At 34.3% G+C, this 22293-nt stretch overlaps 1 protein-coding gene across 1 annotated transcript in view; it reads right to left on the bottom strand.

The window, feature by feature from the left end:
• Positions 1-22293, bottom strand: part of PIK3C2G (phosphatidylinositol-4-phosphate 3-kinase catalytic subunit type 2 gamma) — a 364772-nt gene that overhangs the window by 327356 nt on the left and 15123 nt on the right. The window contains exons 2-3 of the mRNA XM_044227234.1: positions 7206-7961; positions 1790-1872 (exon numbers count right to left, since the gene is read on the bottom strand). Of these exons, the coding sequence (XP_044083169.1) occupies positions 1790-1872; positions 7206-7883 (761 nt within the window). The 5' untranslated portion in view covers positions 7884-7961. The remainder of the gene's footprint in view (positions 1-1789; positions 1873-7205; positions 7962-22293) is intronic.

Genomic DNA, 22293 nt, shown 5'->3' with positions numbered 1-22293 from the left:
GGGTGTATAACAGGAATATCAATAACACTTTTAGGTATGGTTATTTAAATATTAGACCAAAAAAAAAAAAAAAAACAGATGAAACCAGATACATAAATCCATTCTGTTGTGACCCTTTTAGGAAATTTGGCTTTCAAACTCAGTTTGAAATTTTGAATAAAGAGCCTTGGACATTACCTAGTACATAGATCCTCCAAAAATAGTTGCTGTTGAATAAATAGTGTGTTTTTTTACAAAATATTTATTGTATCTATAAATTTAATTATTTTATATGTGAGTATACATCAAAGAAGACTATTGAAAACCAAGATAAGTGTGTGTGAATATTAACCTATATTTTCCTTTCACTACTCTATAAAGTTTATTATTGTTTGGTTGTCTGTTTTAATTTTCATAGCTACTTTGAAAGGAGTCATTGAGAAAAATTCATTAGAATCAGAAAATGCACTATGAGCTACTGACAAACCATTACATAAAACTTTTTCTATCACTACTGCATCCACAAGAAGATTCGTCTAAGAATATTACATTGTGTTAAAAAATTAATGGGAAAAATCATAAGTGTTTTGTCAATGGATTTATACTGTATGATATCTTGTGATATTAAGAGAGCTATTCCTCATGCTTAGAGGGTAGAAATGATCACATCACATATTTAAAGTGTCAAATTCCTGGCAATGCTTGTCAGTTTGGGACAGTGAATAGTTTATTCTCTAAAGAATCAATATTGATAACTTTAAAGATCCTAATATAGGAGTCCAAAGAGTCAGTTTAGTTTTTATCTGTGAACAAGAGTGAGACATTAATTAAAAATTAAATATTTTCATGGATTTGAGTTCCTTGGTTTTGTTTTTCATTTTTTGTTTTTTATCTGTGTGCCTTTCAATTCTTCCAATAGGGTTACAAGTTTTTTAAAGCAGAGACCTTGCTTTTCTGTTCTACATTTAAATATCTCTCATACGTGGACTATTTATTAGGCTTTCAAATAGCCTTTTAAGTTAATGATTAATCCCAAATGATTTAGTAGTAAGCTGCTATAGCTGATAAATAAGTTATAGTTCATTTTCATGTATATTTATTATTTTTTAAACAACTGTAAATAGATAGAAATCAAGAGAACAAAACGTAAATGCATTAATTTTTCAAAACATTTGGGAACCTAGCAATAGAAGAGATGGCACTATATAAATTTTAACTGCAAATGAGAAATTAGTCTTAAAAAAAGGCATCTATAATTATAAGTTCATTTTAAATGAGCAAAAAGAGGGTCAGTGATGTTTTTATAATATCTCCTAGTGAACAGATTGTTTTTCAATGGACAAACACCCATGTACTTGCTCATTTATTTTGGCAGTTCATTCAAGATTAAATTATTAAGAGGAGGGCACTTTCACCATTTAAAATAGTATATCCCAGGTAAGAAGGATAAATCTATGCTATTTTGTGACATAACCAGAGAAGTCAATCAGTTATGTCATTAAATGAGAAATTAATTCACTGCAAACTAAATAATCAACAAATAGCAAGGGCAGGTCTGAAATTATGAAACATTTAGCTTTAATTGAATTTTTAAGAGAATAAAATTATTTGACTAAAAACAACAAAAACAATGCCAGAAGTTAATGAACTAATTTGTCAAAAATTTATATTTTTCATTATGTTAAAAATTCTAAAAAAAATCCTTTAACATTTTAGATTCAAAATTAATCGGTTCAGTGATGTTAAATTAAAATAGACAAATTTATTAAAATAGACAAATTTCAAAGTTTAATGAAATAGCAACACTCACTTTTTTACTTTATCACAGAAGGAGGCCAGAGTCTTATTACTGCCTTGAGGTACTTCAACTAGCTGAAGAGAATAACCTGTCAGCTTAAAACAAAAACTGTTAAATTAATATAGTTTGGTGTGGAGAAAACATTAATACAATCTACAATTTTAATTTTGTTTTAAAGATTCTGTCAAGGAAGGAAGGCCCTACGGTCTCCTAGCTGGACTTAGAATCAGATTGACAGGAGACAGACTAACAGGAGAAAATCAAATTTCACAGGCCTGTGTATGGGGACTCCACACAGACAGGAGATTACAAAAACAATGAGGCAACTGGAGGCTTATTAGAGCTAGGGAGAGGGGGAAGGGCCTGAGGACACAAAGGGGAGGAAAGCCATTAGCAAGAAGGGGAAAGATGTTTGAAAAGAAAGGTTGCCCTATTATGTGGGTAAATTCCTTAGGTAAAGGAGAGTCTCTGTTATTAGCTCCCTTCCTGTTACAGGGTCTCCTTTTCTACCTAAATTCAAGCAGTTACTGAGGAAGTAGGGAGTTTTTCCAGTATCTGCTGGGTATTTATTACTTTTAACTTGAAATAATCTTTATGCCAAAGAGGCACAATTTGGGGCATCTCATTGCATCCCTTCAATTCATTCTGTTTTTTATTTTTATTTTTTTGGATTTTTTAAGTGAAGTAATGTATATAGAAAATGTATAAATCTTAAATATGTAATTTAAGTTTGAGGAATGTATATAACCATACTATCAATATCACAATAAAAATACAGAATATCTCCATCACATTAGAAAGTGCCCTCAAATGTCCTTCGTCAAACTGTACATCCATTTGGTAACTATGGTTATTCAGATGGCTAACATCATAGATGAAGTATATGTGCCCTTTCTTTCTGGTTTCTTTCACTTAAATGATAGATGTTTTTAAATTCATCTGTGTTACCGCACATCAATAATTGATTTTTTATTGCCGTGAGTACTATTCTATTGATGACGATTTCACAATTTGTTTATCCATTTTCCTGTGGATGGGTATTTGGGTTGTTCGTAGTGTAAGACCCGCGGATCCCCTTACCCAAGAATTCAACACTGCCACAGGATGCAATCAGCAAGAGGTTCTTTATTGTAGCGCAGGCGCCTGCGGGTGGTCAGCAGCTCCTGCTAGCTGAGCACACACCCCAGACTGGGGTGGTGCAGGATTTTTATAGACAGGTACAAACAAGTTTTGGATGGGGCAGGGCTGATTGGCTGACAATTTGAACATTTGAAAAAGGCATACTTGGTGTTTACGGATTGGCTTTGGAGGACCCCCGCGCGCCAAGAAAAAGGCGGGAAGGGGGAGTGGGGAGGGGGAGTTGGACCTTATTACTCAGCAGAGATGCATCCTGCCTACGTGACTAGGCCCACGTACCTAGGCGACCCCCCCTTGCCTACGTGACTATGCGCATAAGGTATCCTGTTTAAACAGGAGACCAGTATCACCCCCTAAAAGCCAAGCGGTTACAGAAAGGCAAGAGAGCGGTTAAACAATTAACTGGGGGAAGGGTCTAACAGGGGAAGGGCGAAGCCAAGCGATTACAGAAAAGCCAAGAAGCAGTTAGTTAATCAATGGCTTGGGGGGGGTGTCTATATGCGGAGTCTTTCAGTAGTTTTTATAAAGAAAACTATTAATTTTCATATACGAATATTTGTATGGACCTGTGTTTTATTTATGAATAAATCTGTGGAGGCCAAGAAAATTAAGGCCATCCCACCTCAGGTTTAGCTTTAGCGTAAGTACAACCATCTTAGCTCTGGCAGCCATCTCAGACCCCTGTGCCCAAGGGCTGAACTTTCCCCTACTTTGCTTTAGTAAGCCCCACCCTGCTTTAGTTCCAGATACCCCCACCCTGCTTTGGTTCCAGGAATCCTCACCCTGCTTTAGTAACAGGAACCCATAAATACCTCTGCCTTAACTAAGATTGGGGTCTAAGTCCCTACTCCACTCTGCCGGTTATACTTGGGCCCAAGCTAAAGCTTGTCAAATAAACTCTCGTGTGATTGGCATCGGTGCTTGGCTCTTTGGTGGTCTCTCAGACGTGAAAACTTGGGCATAACAAATCCATAAATGGCTCAGTCAGAAGTGGGTGTATGATTAACTTTAAAAGAAGTAATTTTTGCTTTGTGTGCATTGAAGTTTTTATTAGGTACATAACATATTTAAATTTATATTGTCTTCCTGATTGACCATGTCGTCATTATGAAATGATATTAATACTAATACTAATAATACTCTGCTTTGAACTGTACTTCTTCTGCTGTTAATAATCAGCTTGTTTGCTGATTGAATATTATATCTTTTTATTTCTTTTACTTTCAACTTATTTTTGCCTTTCTTGAGTTTGTCTCTTATAGATAGTAGTTAAATCTTTCTTTTTTTAATCTAGTTTGTCAATTTCCCCTTTTTACTTGAAATGTTTATTCTATTTATATTTAATATACTTATGAATATTGTTGGATTTGAGACTGCCATACTCATTTTTGTTTCTATTTGTTTCTATTCTATTTTATCCTTTATTTTTCCTTCCCTGTTTTTTGTTTGTTTTTTCTCATTTCATGTAATTCCTTTGTTGGATTTTTGGTTTTCCTTCTCAGTATTATTTTTCCAGTGGCTGTCTTAGCTTAGAAATGACAATAGGCATCCTTAACATATCACAGTGTACTTAGAGTAATACTGTACCACTGCATTTATAATGTAAGAATTCACAAGAGCAAATAACATTTACTCCTTCCATCCTTTATGCTGTTCTTGTCATGTATTTTTCATCTATTGACACATATGTAAAATAACTCAATAAAATGCTATTGTTTTGGTTTAAACAACTATCAAAATTAATTTAAAAGTTGGTTTTCATAGTTACTAATATATTTGCCATTTGTAATGCTCTTTGTTCATTTCTTTTTTCTTTTTTTTAAGATTTTATTTGTTGGAGAGAGAGTACACAAGCAGGGGGAATGGCAGGCTGACCGGGCTGAGGGAGAAGCAGGCTCCCCACTGAGCAAGGAGCCCGATGCAGGACTTGATCCCAGGACTCTGGGACTATGACCTGAGCCAAAGGCAGACACTTAACTGACTGAGCCATCCAGGCATCCCACTTTGTTCATTTCTAGATTCCATCTGGTATCATTTTGCTTGCATCCAAAACACTTTAGTATTTCTGTGTGCATGTTAGCTGACTAATTTCTCTCAACATTTGTTTAGTATCTATTTCAAGTTTTGAAATGTATACTCAATGGATACAAAAGTATATAGATATGTGTGTGTGTATCTGTATGTATCTGTATGTAGATACACACACACACACACACATATAAAATATAGGTATAGATATATATCTTTTAAAATGTCACTCCATTGTTGTCTGGCTTCTATCGTTTCTGATAGAAACTTGCTTTAATTCAGATTGTTGTTCCACTGTGTGAAATCTGTTTTCCCTTGCTGCTCTCTTTTATGATTTTCTCTTTACATTTTGTTCACAGATGTTTGAATATGATTTGTCTTACATCTGACTGTCTTTGTATTTATTCTGTTTGGGAATTGTTGAACTTTTTACATCTGTAATCACTGGGTGATTTTTCATTTCAGGTATTATATTTTCAGTACTAGATTTTCATAGTCTTTATTTTATTTTTTGTAGTTTCTAACTATCTTTTGAGATTCTTCATTGGTCTACTCATTATGTCCATCTTTTACTTTATCTGGTTCAACATTCTTTTACAACCACCTTAAAGTCTCATTATGTTAATTTCAACATCTGGACTGTGTCAGAATCTCTTTGTAAAATCACTGGGTTATTTTCTTGATTTGGGGCAAAAATTTATTGCTTCATTACATATCTGCACTTATTATTATTATTACATGTCCAACATAGATGACACATTGTAAATTGTATTGTCCTGTTTTCAAAATATATAATTTTTCTCTGGTAGGCAGTTAGATCCTTTGATCTCTTCAGCCTTTATTTTATTTTTTGTTAGGGTACTTCTATTTTGGTAGGTGCAGCATTCACTCTAGAGTTGTTTTATACTTTTAAGGGATAGTTTTTGGTAATCTCAATTGAATGCCTGAAGTACTAGGTTGCTAGGTTAGAACTTCAGCACTGTGTAACTTACACTTGTGTGTAGTGAACACAATTGCTTGGCCAACTGCAACTGCCATGCAAATTTCTGATTCCCACACATTGCATAGCTGGAAATGTATTCTGCTCTGGAACACAGGCTCTGCCTTCTCAAGAGTAGTGATACTGCTGCTCAAATGGGGCTCTACTATCCTGCCCCAAAGCAGAAATGAGGATGATCATGCAACACATGGGTGTTTCCCTTCTAGGGTGAGGTCCTGTACTGCTTTGTGTTCAGTGCCTGAAATCAGGAGTTTAGTGCTTGTTATTCTGACCTGATTAGAGATAGGTGTCTCTAAAATCACTTTTAATTCAGATGAGTTGAGTTGCTACCTCCTTTGCATATGCTTCAGACAGAATTAGGTATTTCTTCTCCTATGGACTCATTCTATCTGTTATTTTACTCTGTTGACATTATTTGTTGACAAGTTAATTTGAGCAATATGCTATTTCTGGAATCAAGTATCATGTCTTTTCTTTGCGTTCATTATGCCTAGTATATCATGTTCATTTTAAGAATATGATAGTTATTGAATAAATGAGGAATCCTTTTGCTTCACCCTGGAAATTGTAGCTGCAATAATGTTTCTTTTTCTTTTCTTTTTTTTTTTTTTCCACTGTTTACTTCCGGTTTCACTTGTGTCTAGACTCAGTGTAAGCAGAGAAATACTCAAATATTATACAAAAAACGCTATGGTGACTTAATTGATTGGAGAACTACTGATGAAACCATAAGGATGAATTGCACAATGATTGCATAATTTCCTACTCTTGGAATAATCCCAGTAGAAGATGCCTGCCAACAGTGTAATTTAGGAGACTCTGGGCAAAAGGACATTTTTCCTACCATACTGACATAAAGTTTTAATTTATGACAGTATGACTCAAAATATAAATCTAATGAGATGTATGTATGTTTCTGTGTGTGCATAATAACACAATAAGAATCAAAAGTACTTTCATCAAAACCTCCAATTACGATATTTTTATCCAATAAAATGTAAGGGCTATAACATTTTATTTAGTTGTGACCAAACTGGAACTTAAAAAATGATATAAAATTTTATTTTTCTTTTTTCAGAAAAAAAAATCCTTACTTTAGGAATGCAGAATTTGTGAATAATAAATTATTTTTTCCACAAATAATATTAATACATTTTCCTGTTCAAGATGAGTGACCCTCATCACCAAATTAATCCAATGCATTACTGATTCTTTCAGATTCTTTTTTTTTTTTTTTTTTAGGTCAACATATATGATACATACCTTTCTATTCTTTGGCCATGTATTTTCCCAGGTCCTGGGTAAAGAAGACCCTTCAAAGGGCATCAGAGAACGTTCTACAATGTCCATATTTCTACATCTTTTATGATCTTCTTTTGGCATGAAGTCAGTTGAGAAGGATGGATACATAGAAGGGATGCTGCTTTCAAATCCTATGTGGTAGTTGTGATTTTCATTTTCTAATTCTCTCTGTGAATTAATTTTATCCAGACTAGTAGATGATGAAGCTAAAATATTGAACCTGTAATCATCAGCACCATGATATTTTCCTATGGGGTCTCCCGAAGAGGTTCCTTTGTTCATGTTTTCAGGTTTTGGTAGCACAGAGCTCCTAAAACCAATTACCGGTATTTTCCTAACCTGGTGACAAGAGAGTTCTGAGCTTTTAGAAGTGAATTCATTCGAAGGTATTTGGTGTGTTTCATCTAATGAATACTTTCTTGAGTTCCCGCTTGGTGCACTCGGTACAAAAACAGTGTTTTCTTCCATTTCAGTCTGACAGAGTGGAATTTTATTACTGATCTCACTTACTAGCTGATCAAAACCCAGACTGACTTGGCTAGGGACAAGGAACTGATTTACAGAGTGAAATTCTTGGTGCTCATGCTGCTCTTGATGTGATTCACTGGTATTTAGATCTGTTTTCCAATAATATGCCATTGTTTTTTATGTAATTGAGAGTGTTGATTCTGCTCAGATGTCTACCTGATGATATTATAAAAGAGGAGAGGACTTTTCCTAGAGAAAGCACAAAAAGAAAGAAAAATTCTTCAATTAATTAGAAATAAAAGAACTTGCAAAAAATAAATACAATGAATACATATAAACAATAGTTTTGAAGCTTCTCCTTAGCAAATGAAAAGATTCATGGATAATCTAAAACTCCATCAGGGCTCACAACATTAAAGTCTCTTGGGGGAATATTGACTTTATATTTGTGAAACTCCTATAAAGGAAAAATAAGTCTACCTGAATTATGACAGGAATTTCATGAATCATTCAAAACTCAATATTCCCCTTTGAAACTCCTTTTCCTACTGAAGATCTGCTTTCCTCCACCTATCATCTCCCTCTGTATTCAATCATCTGTAAGTATGCTAGCAGGTTAAAGTCTTCTATTAGCTAAAGTCTTTTCTTGATCAGCAGTTACTCATTCCTAGACATAATCCTATTTTTTTCTCCTTTCCATAACCAATTATCTTGTAGGTTGGCTAGAACCTTTCATCCTCTTTCCAAAACTCTTTAAATAGTTGTAAACTTCTTTCACTACTTCTCCAAAATGACTTTCAATAAGTTCTCCAATGAGCTTCATGTCAGTAAATTCAGTTGACACTCATCAGTTTCTTTCTTTCTTTTTTTTTTAAAAATTTAAATGTTTTATTTATTTATTTGACAGAGAGAGAGAATAAAGATGCAGGCAGCAGGGGAGAGAGAAGCAAGCTCCTCACTCAGCAGGGAACCCTTTCTGGGGCTCCATCACAGGACCCTGGGATCATGACCTGAGCAGAAACCAGACACTTAACCTATTGAACCACCCAGATGGCCCAATATTCATCAGTTTCTGTTTTACTTTATCTCTCTACAGTACTTGATTCCATTCACCATACTTCTCATTTTAAGTATTTTGCTTTCTTACTTTGACTCTCTGTGATACTGTACTCTTTAAGTCCTTCTTTGTTTATTCTGTATCAAAAACTCCTTTGCCAATCACTCATTTTCCACCTGACCCATGTCAGAGCTTCTTTTCTTCTCAATTATTCTCTCCCTGTAAGTTATTTCTTACTGACGGGGGCTTGATTTATAAGTAAATGATCCAATCTAGACTGTTCTTATTATTACCTTCTCAGTGTCTCCACTTTGAAAGTCCAAAACTTGTATCATAGTTCACCCAAGAACCTGCTCCTATTCCATTTTTCTGTGACAGAAAATGACATCCACTCAATTGCTCAGACCAGAAGCCAAGTTTTATCTTTGAATCTTACCTCATCTTTATTCTATATCAAATAAAAGTACCAATTCCTATAGAAAATTTTCTGTCTACTGCTGTCACAATGCTAGTCTAAATGTTTTATTCCTTATGTGGAATGTGGTGTTGTCTCTGAAACTGCTTCTATATCTTCTGCATCCATACCTGTGTTCTGTAATCCATTTGTTTTCTTATTCTAGTGATGTATTTAGAGACTAAGCAAGTATCTCTTCTGGATATAGCTTTTCAGTGGTTTTCCTACTGCCTCAGGATAACATCTATAGATGCTATCTATGTAAGATTTCACTTTTCCATTATATCATTAGACCATGTTATTCTTTCTCACTTATAGCTCAGTACCTAGTAGTTTGCTTTACTCATAGTAACTGTACATTTGTATTTGTTGAACTGATGATTTAATAAGTTAAAAAATTATAGGGGCACCTGGGTGGCTCAGTGGGTTAAGCCTCTGCCTTCAGCTCAGGTCATGATCTCAGAGTTCTGGGATCGAATCCCTCATTGGGCTCTCTGCTCGGCAGGGAGCCTGCTTCCTCCTCTCTCTCTCTGCTTGCTCTCTGCCTACTTGTGATCTCTCTCTGTCAAATAAATAAGTAAATAATCTTTTAAAAATTTTAGAGAATTATAATTGAATTATAAGAAAATGAAATTGAAAAATATTTGTGCCATTTTTATGAATTTATTAATTCCCTTAACAAATATATGTTTGTGTGTTAAAGACTAAAAAAAGGAGGATAATTATGATAGTGGCTCACTATCAAATATAATTATCAATATTTTGCAATGGCAGTTGATTATTATTCTGTTGGCACTAAGATTTATTTAAAACTCATAATCACCTAAGAAATAAATGAATTAGATTTATTATACTGCTTTATTCAAGAAATTGAAGTGATAGATTTGGCCAAAAATTTCAGTTCAATGCAGTCAAGAATTACACTATAGATTTGGGAAAGACTTTCAAGAGCTGTAACTAAGAAGTGTATAGAATAAAGTGTTAACCAAAAAATCAATCTATAAAATGTTATTCCAAACTATTCTAATTTATAGGTCACATTATTTAGCCACACTATTTTACAGGAATTGCCGTTTGTTAATCTTCATGTTAATAATGAATGTACAGTTCATTAAAACAAATGAAACTCAGGGCACCTGGATAGCACAGTCAGTTAAACGTCTAATTCTTGGTTTTGGCTCAGGGCATGATCTTGGGATTGTGGGATCGAGCCTTAAGTTGGGCCCCACACTGAGCATGGAGTCTGCTTGAGATTCTCTCTCCCTCTCCCTCTGGGCCTCCCCATCATGCTCTCACTTTCTCTCTCTAAAATAATAAATACTAAACATGATAATAAAAAATAATAAAAGTAAAAATAAATAAATAATAGTAATAAATAAATATTAAAACAAAAACAAGACTTCCTGATCGGACTCTGTTATGAAACTCAGGATTTGTCAGTAGGTGTGACTTTAATTCTGACAACCAGAGTTAATATCCTATCTTTCTAAGCCCAGCCTGCTCTGTCTTACCTTAAATAGGGGAAATTTGGCTACATTAAGATGATTTTAATAAATTGACAAGTAAAACCCAAACCCAGCAAAATGGAAAATCACCAAAATTGATAAGCCTCTGGCAAGACTGTCCAAAAAACAAAAAAGAAAGAGTACCCAAATAAACAAAATCACTAATGAAAGAGAAGAAAGAACAACCAACATTACATAAATACAGTTTTAAGAGAATGTTATGAAAACCGTTGTGCCAACAAACTAGACAACTTAGAAGAAATGGATAAACTCCTAGAAACATATAACCTACCAAAACTAAAGTAGTAAGAAATAGAAAATTTAACAGACCAATTACCAGCAATAAAATTGAATCAGTAATCAAAGAACTCCCAAAAAACAAAAGTCCTGGACCAGATGGTTTCACGGTGAATTCTACCAAACCTTTAAAGAAGAGTTAATACCTGTTCTTCTCAAACTATTCCAAAAAATACAAGAGGAATGAAAACTTCCATATTCATTCTTTGAGACGAGTATTACCCAGATAAAGACAACAACAAAAAAGAGAACTACAGAGGCACCTGGGTGGCTCAGTCTGTTAAGTGTCTGATTCTTGATTTCAGTTCAGGTCATGATTTCAAGGTCCTGGGATCATGCCCTGTGATGTGTTTCATACTCATGGGAAGTCAGCATGAGGATTTTCTCTTCCCCAACCTGCGTCCCTCCCCCTGCTTGTGTTCTCTCTTTTTCTTAAATAAATCTTTTTTTTTTTTTAAAGAGAAAAACAGACCAATATTTCTTATAAATATAGATGCAAATATCCTTAACAAAATATTACCAAAGCAAGTTCAACAATACATTCAAAAAACCATATGCCATGAACAAATGGGATTTATTCCCAGGATACAGTGTGGTTCAATATTCACAAAACATTCAATGCGATATGTCACATTAATAAGAGAAAGAATAAAAACCACATGATTGTTTTAGTAGATGCAGAAAAAACATTAGACAAAGTACAACATCCATTCATGATAAAAAAACCCTCTGCAAAGTAGGTCTGGAAGGAATAGACCTCAACAAGATAAAGGCCTTCTATGACCAACAGCATACTCAATAGAGAAAAACTGAGAGCTTTCCCCCTAAGGTCAGGAACAAGTTAAGGATGTCCACTCTCAACATTTTTATTTGCCATAGCACTGGAAGTTCTAGGTACAACAATTAGACTATAACATAGAGGGAAAAAAAGGCATCCAAATTGGTAAGGAAAAGGTAAAACTCTCACTATGTGCAGATTACATGATACTATACATAGAAAACCCTAAAGACTCCACCAAAAACTGCTAGAACTGAAAAATGGATTCAGTAAAGTCACAGGATACAAAAATTAATGTACAGAAATCTGTTGCATTCCTATACACTAATAATGAAGCAGCAAAAAGTGAAATCAAGAAAATAGTCTCACTTAAAATTGCAACAAAACGAACAAAATATCTAGGAACAAAGTTAACTAAAGAGGTGAAAGATCTGTGCCCTGAAAACTGTAAGACACTGATGAAAGGAATTCCAGATGACACAAAGAAATGGAAAGACATTAAATGCACATGGATTGGAAGAACAAATATGGTTAAAAGGTCTATAATGGGGCACCTGGGTGGCTCAGCCAGTTAGGCAACTGCCTTTGGCTCAGGTCATGATCTGGGGTCCTGGGATCAAGCCCTGTGTTAGGCTCCCTCCTCAGTGGGGAGCTTGCTTCTCCCTCTCCTTCCTACTCATGCTCTCTCTCACTGTCTTTGTCTCTCTCAAATAAATAAAATATTTTTCAAAACGGTCTACAAAGCAATCTACACATTTAATTTAATTCCTATCATAATACCAATAACATTCTTCAAGGAACTAGAAAAAAAAATCGTAAAATTTGTATGGAACCACAAAAGACCTTGAATAGCCAAAACAATCTTGAAAAGAAAAACAAAGCTGGAAGTATTACAATTCCAGATTTTAAGTTATATTACAAAGCAGTGGTAATTAAAAGAGTACAATACTGACATAAAAATGGACACATAGATCAATGGAATAAAACAGCAAACCTAGAAATAAACCCACAATTATATGGCCAATTAATCTTTGACAAAGGAGGAATGACTATTCAATGGGAAAAAGATTATATCTTCAACAAATGGTGTTGGGAAAATCAGACAACCACATGCAAAAATAATAAACTTGGACCACTTTCCTTTATCATACACAAAAATAAACTCTAAGTGGGTTAAAGACCTAAATGTGAGACCTAAAACCATAAAAATTCTTGAAGCGAGCACAGATAGTAATCTCTCTGACATTGGCTATAGCAACATTTTTCTAGATATGTCTTCTGAGGCAATGGGAAACAAAAGCAAAAATAAATTATTAGGACAATAACAAAATAAAATGTTTCTGCACAATGAAGGGAATAGTCAATAAAAATAAAAGGTAACCTACTGAATGGGAGAAGATCTTTGCAAATGACCTATCTGATAAAGGGTTAGTACCAAAATATATAAAAAACTGATACAACTCAACAGTCAAAAAACAAATAATCCCATTAAAAAATGGACAGAAGACACAAGGAGATATTTCTCCAAAGAAGACATACAAATGGATAACAGACACATGAAAAAAGGCTCAAGATCACTCATCATGAGGGAAATGCAATTCAAAACTACAATGAGGTCATCACCTTGCACCTGTCAGAATGGCTAAAATCAAGACCACAAGAAACACGTATTGGCAAAGACATGGAGAAAAACACCCTCTTGCAGTGTTGGCGGGAATGCAAACTGGTGCACCACTGTGGAAAACAGAATGGAGACTCCTCAAAAGGTTAAAAATAGAACCACCCTATGATCCAGTAAATGAACTACTGGATATTTACCCCAAAATACAAATAACACTAATTCAAAAGGATAAGTGCACCCCTATGTTGATTGCATCATTACATTATTTACAATTGCCAAGGATATGGAAGCAGCCCAAGTATCAATCAGTAGGGGAATAGATAAAGAAAAGGTGATATCTATCTATCTATCTATCATCTATCTACACACACACACACACACACGTACGTAGGAATGCTATTTGTAACAATATGGATAAACCTAGGGAACATAATGCTAAGCAAAATAAGTCAGTCAGAGAAAGACAAATACCACATGATTTCACTCTTATATGGAAGAAACAAAACAAATAACTGGGATATATATATATATATATATAGAAAGAGAGAGAGAGAGAGAGAGATAACCAAGAAACAGATTCTTAGCCTTAGAGAACAAACTGAAAGTTACTGAAGGGACTCTAGTGGGGAGTTGGAAGAAATAGAGGATAGGGATTAAAGAGTATACTTCTCATGATAAAAAAGAATAAAATTATTAAAAAAATAAATTAAAAATTTCAAAAAGTGAAAAAATGTGATTTTTTTTCTTTATACATAAAAAAGATGAAGTGACATAATATTTTGTGGCTTCAAAGAACTGATTGGGCTTTTTAAAATTATTTTTTAATTTTGTAGAGCCATTAAAGGAGGTCTTTAAAAGTATCACTAGTCTGATCCTGAAGTTAAAGATTCCTTTAGGCTGTAACATTTGTTGTTGTTAATAATAATAGTGATACTTATTATTTTTGAGACCAGCTCTGTGCTACTACTCTATATACATGTACATGCTTACATGTATTAGCACATTTATTTCTCATCTCAACATTTGATATTATTATTGTCACTTAACAAATGAGAAAACTGGAACACAGAAAGGCGAATTAACTTACCCAAGGTCTCCAATTTTGTGTTTTTAGATTTGCTTTAAGCAAGGATTACAGAGAGACATTTGGTGATCATGGCATACTAATATCATATCTAGAGGATGCCTGAATTTAGGCACTGCAACACAGTACTAACTCAATTCAAAGAATCTCTACTGAAAAGAGTTGAAAACTTTTAAGTTTTTATTAATAACTATACTTTTTCAAGCATTTCTCAGAGTACTAAAACTTGAAATGGGTTAGAGGCTTCCCTGAAAAATCTCATTATCATGAGATAAAGGAGAATGAAAATTCTTATCTATATTGAAAATGTAATAAAAACAAAACTTCTTTCAGATTCGCTTTTTCAATATTAAATTTGGCAATTTTAAGGAATTTCTAATAATTTTAAATCCCATCCTTACCATCAAAAGCTAGAAGCTAAATTATTTCTTAGTTTTTAAACAAATAGAAACATTATTTAGTACCAGCTGGCAAGTGTGTACACTCTGCATTATGAAGTAATGAATAAAATAATTGAAAGTCATATGCCTTGACTTTGAGGCAGAACTGTACCTACAGATTAAAAGCGATTACAACATAATTGAGAAGACATGGCTGTTGATTCCTGACTTAAGTAAGATTCTTCAGAATCAAAGAAAGAAATGTTTAATAGGCAGAATAATACTCCCCTCCCAAATATGTCCATGTCTTACTACATGAAACCTGTGCATATGTTAGGTTATGTGGCAAAGAGGAATTAAAAGTTGCAGAGGGATTAGGTTTTCTAATCAGCTGACCTTAAAATCTGGAGATTACCTGAGTGGGCTCGGCATAATCACAATGATCTTTAAAAATGCAAGAGGTGGCAGTAGAGGTGGGCAGAGTGATGTGATTTTAGAGACTCAACCTGCTTTTGCTGGCTTTGAACATGGAAGAAAAGGGGCCAAAGCCAAGGAATTCAAACAGCCTTTAGAAGATAGAAAGGACAATGAATTTCCCCTAAAAGGCAGATTTTCCCCTAAAAGCCTCTGGAAAGGAACACAGCATTTCCAACACTTTGATTTTAGCACAATGAGACCGATGTTGTATTTCTGACCAACAGAATTGTATGACAAAGTATTTTGTTTTGAGGCATTAAGTTTGTAATCAATTGTTACAGTAGCAATATAAAATCAATACAATATGCAAACTTAAGCTGCTTCCTAAATTGATCAGAAAATCAGAGACTAAAAGTACAGCAGACAGAACAAAAACAGTTCTTTATTCTTTGTTATGTTCAGCTAAATTCAAATGGGTTATTTAAAAGATGTTTGTTAATAATGACAACTTACTTTACTGCAGTTGCTTGTAACCTTCCATTCAGTTCAACTTTTCAGAGATCATTTTTTTTATTGTGCATTAATTACTCATCTGGCCCCAGGAGGAAGTACAGACAGAATTTAGGCACCTATCAGAGAAAGGAGAGCACTTGCCAGCTGCTTCCATTTTCTAAATCTACATAGGTGTAGATATCATCCAAATAGCTCCAGTGTTCAAAATGGGGGGAAAAAAATGTTTGTTTTACAAAGCAACAAAGAAAATGTCTGAAGGTGTCTGTTCTTGGTTCAAAAAGTCCTGACTATACTATTGAATTAGTACGTCTGCAGGGGAGACACGAAAAGAGAGTGAGAGAAATATATTACAAGACTGAAGAAAAATGATTTTATATCTAATAGCAAATTTTAGGCATTGAAAACTTACCAGTTTTTAAATATATATAAATGTCAAAGAAGATAAAGATCATGCCTACATAAGACATGTCAAAGTCTAATCAAGTTAAACCATTTGTATAGTCAGTAAAGTGGAGGGAAGGTCTATAGACTATGGAGCTAACCTGGTTCCTAAGAAAACTCTGGGCTGGAAGGATCATCTGAAATTCCCATCTTTCTTCATCTGCCGAACCAATTACATATATCATACAGATGCACAGAGACACTTATATTTTAGCTAGACATAAATTTGAACTTTCTCAGCTCATTTTTCTGTATTAACATAGAGAAGACCATATATATACACATATATATATACATATATGTATATATATATATTTAAAGTTTACATTATGTCTAATTGGGAATTGGGTGATAATGAGGCAAGTGTATTATTATTATTATTATCTTGAGTCCTGACATTATTTTCACCTAAGTGAAGGCAAGAGGTGCTTGGGGAAAATATTAATCTCTAAAATTCTCTACTAAGTACCTATATACATGAGCAATTGACATTTTTTTATACACGTTTAATCCAGTAGAAGCCTCTCTTCTCATTAGACTGCCTAAGCTTCTTATAAATGAAAAATCTGAATTTCTTATTTATTCTTATTTTGGGAAGATATTGGCTTAAATAAATGAACTCATCTACAGCTGATGCTTGAACAATGCAGTGTTTAGGGACACTGACCCCTTCTGTAGTCAGAAATTCCCATGTAACTTTTGATTCCCCCCAAATATCTACTAATAGCCTAGTGTTGACTGGAAGCCTTGTCAGTAATGTAAGTGGTCGATTAACACATATCGTTATCAAGAAAATCATAAGGAAGGGAAAAATACATTCACATACTGTACTGTATTTATTGATACAAAAAGTTTAGGTCATTTGTTTAAGAAATGAATTATCTGTCACAACTACATCAATATTTTCTTATATAATGTAAAACACTCTAAGTGTTTTATATATTACTAAGACTAGACACCAAAAATAAAAGATAATGTGAAAAAAATTCATATTTATTACAGGTTCAAAGATTGATAACAAAGATGCAGCAATATGATGGCTTTATGATAGCCTAGTGTAATCAAACAATTGCTTCATGGTAGCCTAGCTTATACACTGATGAATGAGTCATTATAAAATTTTTATAGCCTACAACATTATATTCATAGTCATAATACAGTATAGGAAACACTGTTATTTTTTTCATTGTTACTTCTTTAAAAAAGTCATCCATATGCTTGATAGAGAGCAAGGGAGAAAGAGTGCATGCAGGCATGGGAATTGGGGGAGGGGCACAGGGAAAAAATCTCTAACAGACTCCATGCTAAGCCCCGAGCCCAACGTCCCATGACCCATGGGATCATGACCTGAGTCGAAATAAATGAATGAGACACTTAACTGACTAAGCCACCCAGGCGCCTCCATTGTTACATTTTTAGAAAACCATTTACCTGTGATGATAGGCTGATACCCACTTTCTCCAATTACGAGAGAGACTTATTGTATGGTAACGTGATTTTTTTTAAGCAAAGTTATAAAATGGTAAGAAAACTAACACATGATTATTTTATGTTAAATATCACTCACACTATGACTATGTAAGGACAGGCTAACCACTTTCATACAAGTCTTATACACGATGTTCTACACAATAAATACTTAATGACACAAAAAGGTCTCATACAGTCTTGCCATATAGTTACATGTGGCCATAACCATATAACTATATAGTGTGTCTTGCCACAAAGACACACACAACAGATAAGTTTGTTCACTGTATGGCATGATGATTACATATTATCCATTAAGTGGAAGTAGATCATCATAAAGGTCTTCATCCTCATCATCTTCATATTGAGAAGCTGAGGAGGAAGGGGAGGAGGGGAAGGAGAAGAGTTGGTTTTGCCACCTCAGGCATGGCAGAGGGAACAGGTGGAGGAGGTGGAAGCAGAGGCAGGAGATTCAGGCATACTTGGTGTAATTTTACAAAAATTCACAGTAATTTCTGACTTTTTTTGCTTTTTCATGTCTCTAAAAATGTTTCTATACAGTAACAATCCTTCTTTATTATTTGCTTTACTACCAGCAGATGTATTATAGAAGGGCCCATGTCATAAAAGAAGTCAAAAGTAGATTTGAGTAATTGGAACCCTTCATTAGCTAGATTATCTAATGTTAATTTTTTTTTTTTTTTTTTTTTTTTTTTTTTGCTTCTATGTTTTCTTCCACATCATATGGCACTGGTTTGGAAGCACTTATCTCCATCAAGATGTCTCCTCTTAATTCCTCTGCTTAGCTTTTGAATTTCTCCAAAATCGATACCTCAAAACCCTTCATCCTATACCTTTTTTTTTTTTTTTAACCATGTCCACAAAGCTATGATTTCCTTGATTGGTTCTATCATAAATCCTCTGAACTCTTGCACAACATCTGGACACAGTTTTCTCCAGCAGGGATTTACTGCTTTGGGAATCATGGTTTTCATGACTTTTTCTATAACAGCAATGGAATCTTTAATGGTGTAATCCTTCCAGATTTTCATGCTGTTCTATCTATTAATGTTTTCTTCCATAGTGTTGACAATCCTTTCCATATGTACTATGTGTAATGAGCCTTAAAGGTCCTTTTTATTCTCTGATTATAGAGACTTTTTGTTTGGGAGCAAGTAGACCACTTTGATGCCCTTCGTGTTGAGTTCATGGGGTTCTGGGTGGCCAGAAGCATTGTCCAATATCAGTAGAACTTTAGGTACTTCCTGACTTCAGGGTCAAAACATCAATGGTACAAATCCAGAAAAAAAGGGTTCTTTTTGTCCAGCCCTTCTTGTCATACCAGCAAAAGATAGGTAACTGGTGTTTGTCTTTTCTCTTCAAAGCTTCAGGTTAGAAGCTTAATAGATAGGGGAAGTTCAACATTTGCACAAAATAGTAGTATTGGCCTCCCAGCCCCTCCTGCCTTAAATCCTGGGGCTTGCTTCTCTTCCCTACTAATAAACGTCCTTTGTGGTATTTTTTTCCCCAGAATAGGGCACCTTAATCTGCATTAAGAGTTCATGGCCCAGGCTCTTCAGGAATACAACAACTGAGAAAAGGAAGTTTCCAGAAATGAGTTAACATGGACTTTTGAGATCACAGTGGGGCAATTCTTGGAAGAAACACTTGCCAATTGGAAAGTCTTTTTAGCTAATAATGAAATAAAAATAAAACAACCTTGACTGCTTGCTCATTTGATTTAAAAAAAAAAAAAAGCCAGTCCAGGCAGATATCTTTTCTCCTCAGTGATTTTCTTAATGCCATCTGGGGACTGCTCCCTCTTAATCAACAGAAGCTGCTTCTCTTGTTATCCTGACATTTTTTTAAATGTCTTTCTAACATTATCAAACCATCCTTTGCTGACATTAAATTCTCTAGCTTTAGATCCTCCACCTTTCTTTTGCCTTAAGTTCTCATATAATGACTTTGCTTTTTCTTGAGTCATAGTAGGCTCAGTTGTATATGTTGCCTATATTAGGCATATAAGTATGGCTTTCTTTTAGCAAACCTGCATCCACATAAAAGCTGCATTTTCAGTGAGATACAAAAGGTATTTCACAAGTGCAAGGTTTTTAGGCCTGCTAGTATGGCTGCCGTCATTGATTCATGAATTTCCTTTTCCTTTATTTACAATAGTTTTTATGCTGGATTCATTTATTTCTAAATGATGGGCAACTGCAGCTACAGACCTCCATCTACAGTACATATGAAGCAATTCAACATTTTTTTGTAACGTCAGGACCTTTCTCTGCTTCTTGGGCAAACTTCCAGCATCGCTAGTGACACTTTGTATGGGTCCCATGATGTTATTCAAGGCTGACAATATTATACTAACCATAGTGAAAAATACTCGAGAACCTCAAGAAACCATTTTTTGCTGCAATACGCAGTTTACTAGAGAGAGAAATTGCTCACATGGAAATGACTAGCATCATGTGGCATTGTAAGTGGATATTTGCAACACTTGAGCTTACCACAATAACAACAGAAAGTCGCTATGAAATTATCACAGTAATGTAGTATGTACTACAGTTTATTTTAAGCAATTATGATTTAATACTGCATGTTTACATTTGTTTACATTCCTCTCAACTGAATAGAACCATGTATGGTCTGCAAGTGTGTGTGTAGATTTTGATAAATTTTAACATTTTATAATAGATTTGTGTATATTTTATGGTAGTAATAAAAATACCTGTATCTACATTCTACATATATTTTATGCATTCATAATATACCTATCTTTTTCTTATTTATTCATTGTTTAGGCTATACAGTTCAAATGTAAATTTTTCCAAATTGTCACAAATCTCGAAAAAATTTTCTTTATTGAAAAGATCTGTATATAATCATGCAGTTCAAACCCATGCTGTTCAAAGATCAACTGCATTTACTCTTTGTACATGTATTTATTCAGTACCTCTTTTTTAAGTATGTTGTTGTGTCTCAGGCACTGGGCAAAACACTTAGAATACAAAAATGATAAAACACAGCTCTTTCAAGTAGTTTGTAGACAAAAATTTATACTACTATATGAGTATGTATATATATGAGAATAATTTTAATAGACACAGGCTCCGTTTTGTTTTGGGGGAGTTTATGTAGAATACTGTTAAGCTTATTTTGCCTTAGAAAAAGCAGAAGTAAATTCATGAATAACATATTTAAGACTTACATATTGGGTATGTTTTTGCTTAGAATGTGTGATACATGGGTGCCTGGGTGGCATAGTGGGTTAAGCATCTGCCTTCAGTTTGGGTCGTGATCTCAGGGTCCTGGGATTGAGACCCACATTGGGATCTCTGCTCAGTGGGAAGTCTACTTCTCCCTTTCTTCCTCTGTGCTCCCCTTCCATTTCAAATAAATAAATAAATAAAATCTTGTAAAAAAAAAAAAAAAAGAAAGAAGGTGCAATGCATCAGAGATAATTTCTAGCAAGTCACTGAGACCTGGTTTCAAGCATGTTTTGATTTCTAAGTATTGTTAAATTTTTATTTAAGCATGATAAAGCAGTTGAAGCAGCAATTCGCTCAATTCCTTTGAGTATATCTTAAGAAAAAATAAGAGAACGAAAAGTGTGTAATGCTGGATAAAACAAATGAATATTCTAGGATCCCCTGTGCCCTTGAGAACGAGTTCTCTCTAGTATAGGATCAGAACTGGAAGCGTCAGGGTGATCTCATGAAGTTTAAAAAAAAGATTCTCTCTTTTTCTCATCTCTATCCACCTATCTATAGCATTCTTCCTTGGAAAGGCCTAGAAAAAAATGCCCATCTAAATAGCAGTGAACCTCACTAATATCCAGGCTGTGACATTGAAATACTACCCATTAAAAGCAGGGCTACTTGGGGGACCAGTTCATTTCTGATGTGGAGAAAATAATGTATAAGTTGAGTTTAAGAGATCCAATTAGTGTAGTTAGTAAGGAAGCTAGCAGAGGATATAAGTGTGCACCAACAGGAAATGAGAGCCAACTTGAAAAAGCTCTCATTGGCCAAAAAGTGTAATAACTGAAATGGATGAAAACACACCATATGTGTTTAAATGCATACATTCATAATGGTACACAGACACACATACAACTAATTGCCTTTTTAGAACACAGGGTTAATAAAGTACATCATAAAACATGTGTTTTGTCTTTTTAAATATGAAATGATTCCTGTATAACTAAGGTGAAATTTCTCTTTGTTGAAATATTGCAGCTAATAAATGAAGAAAGAATGATAAATTGGGTTATCAATAGTTTACAACAAGTTATGAATTATAAAAACTTGGCATCAAGCCTTGGTGGTTGCTAGCATCACACACACACACACACACACACACACAAAAGGCAGCCAAGCATATTGTGCTTTCTGATACAGAATTTTAAGCTATGAAGAAATCCCTAATAGATGTGGAGAAACAAGGTCAGTGGATGTTAGTAAGTAGGAGGGATGTAGGCAATAGAGCAAGATGTTATGGGATTCTGAAGAGTAGAGTTTACATATGAATTGTTACTGTTTAAGAATAAAGTGTT

This window comes from Neovison vison, chromosome 12 (genome assembly GCF_020171115.1).
Source record: "Neovison vison isolate M4711 chromosome 12, ASM_NN_V1, whole genome shotgun sequence".
NCBI classification, from domain to species: domain Eukaryota; kingdom Metazoa; phylum Chordata; class Mammalia; order Carnivora; family Mustelidae; genus Neogale; species Neogale vison.
Note: the sequence above shows the minus strand (reverse complement) of the source record. Positions and strands in the feature narration are given on the sequence as shown.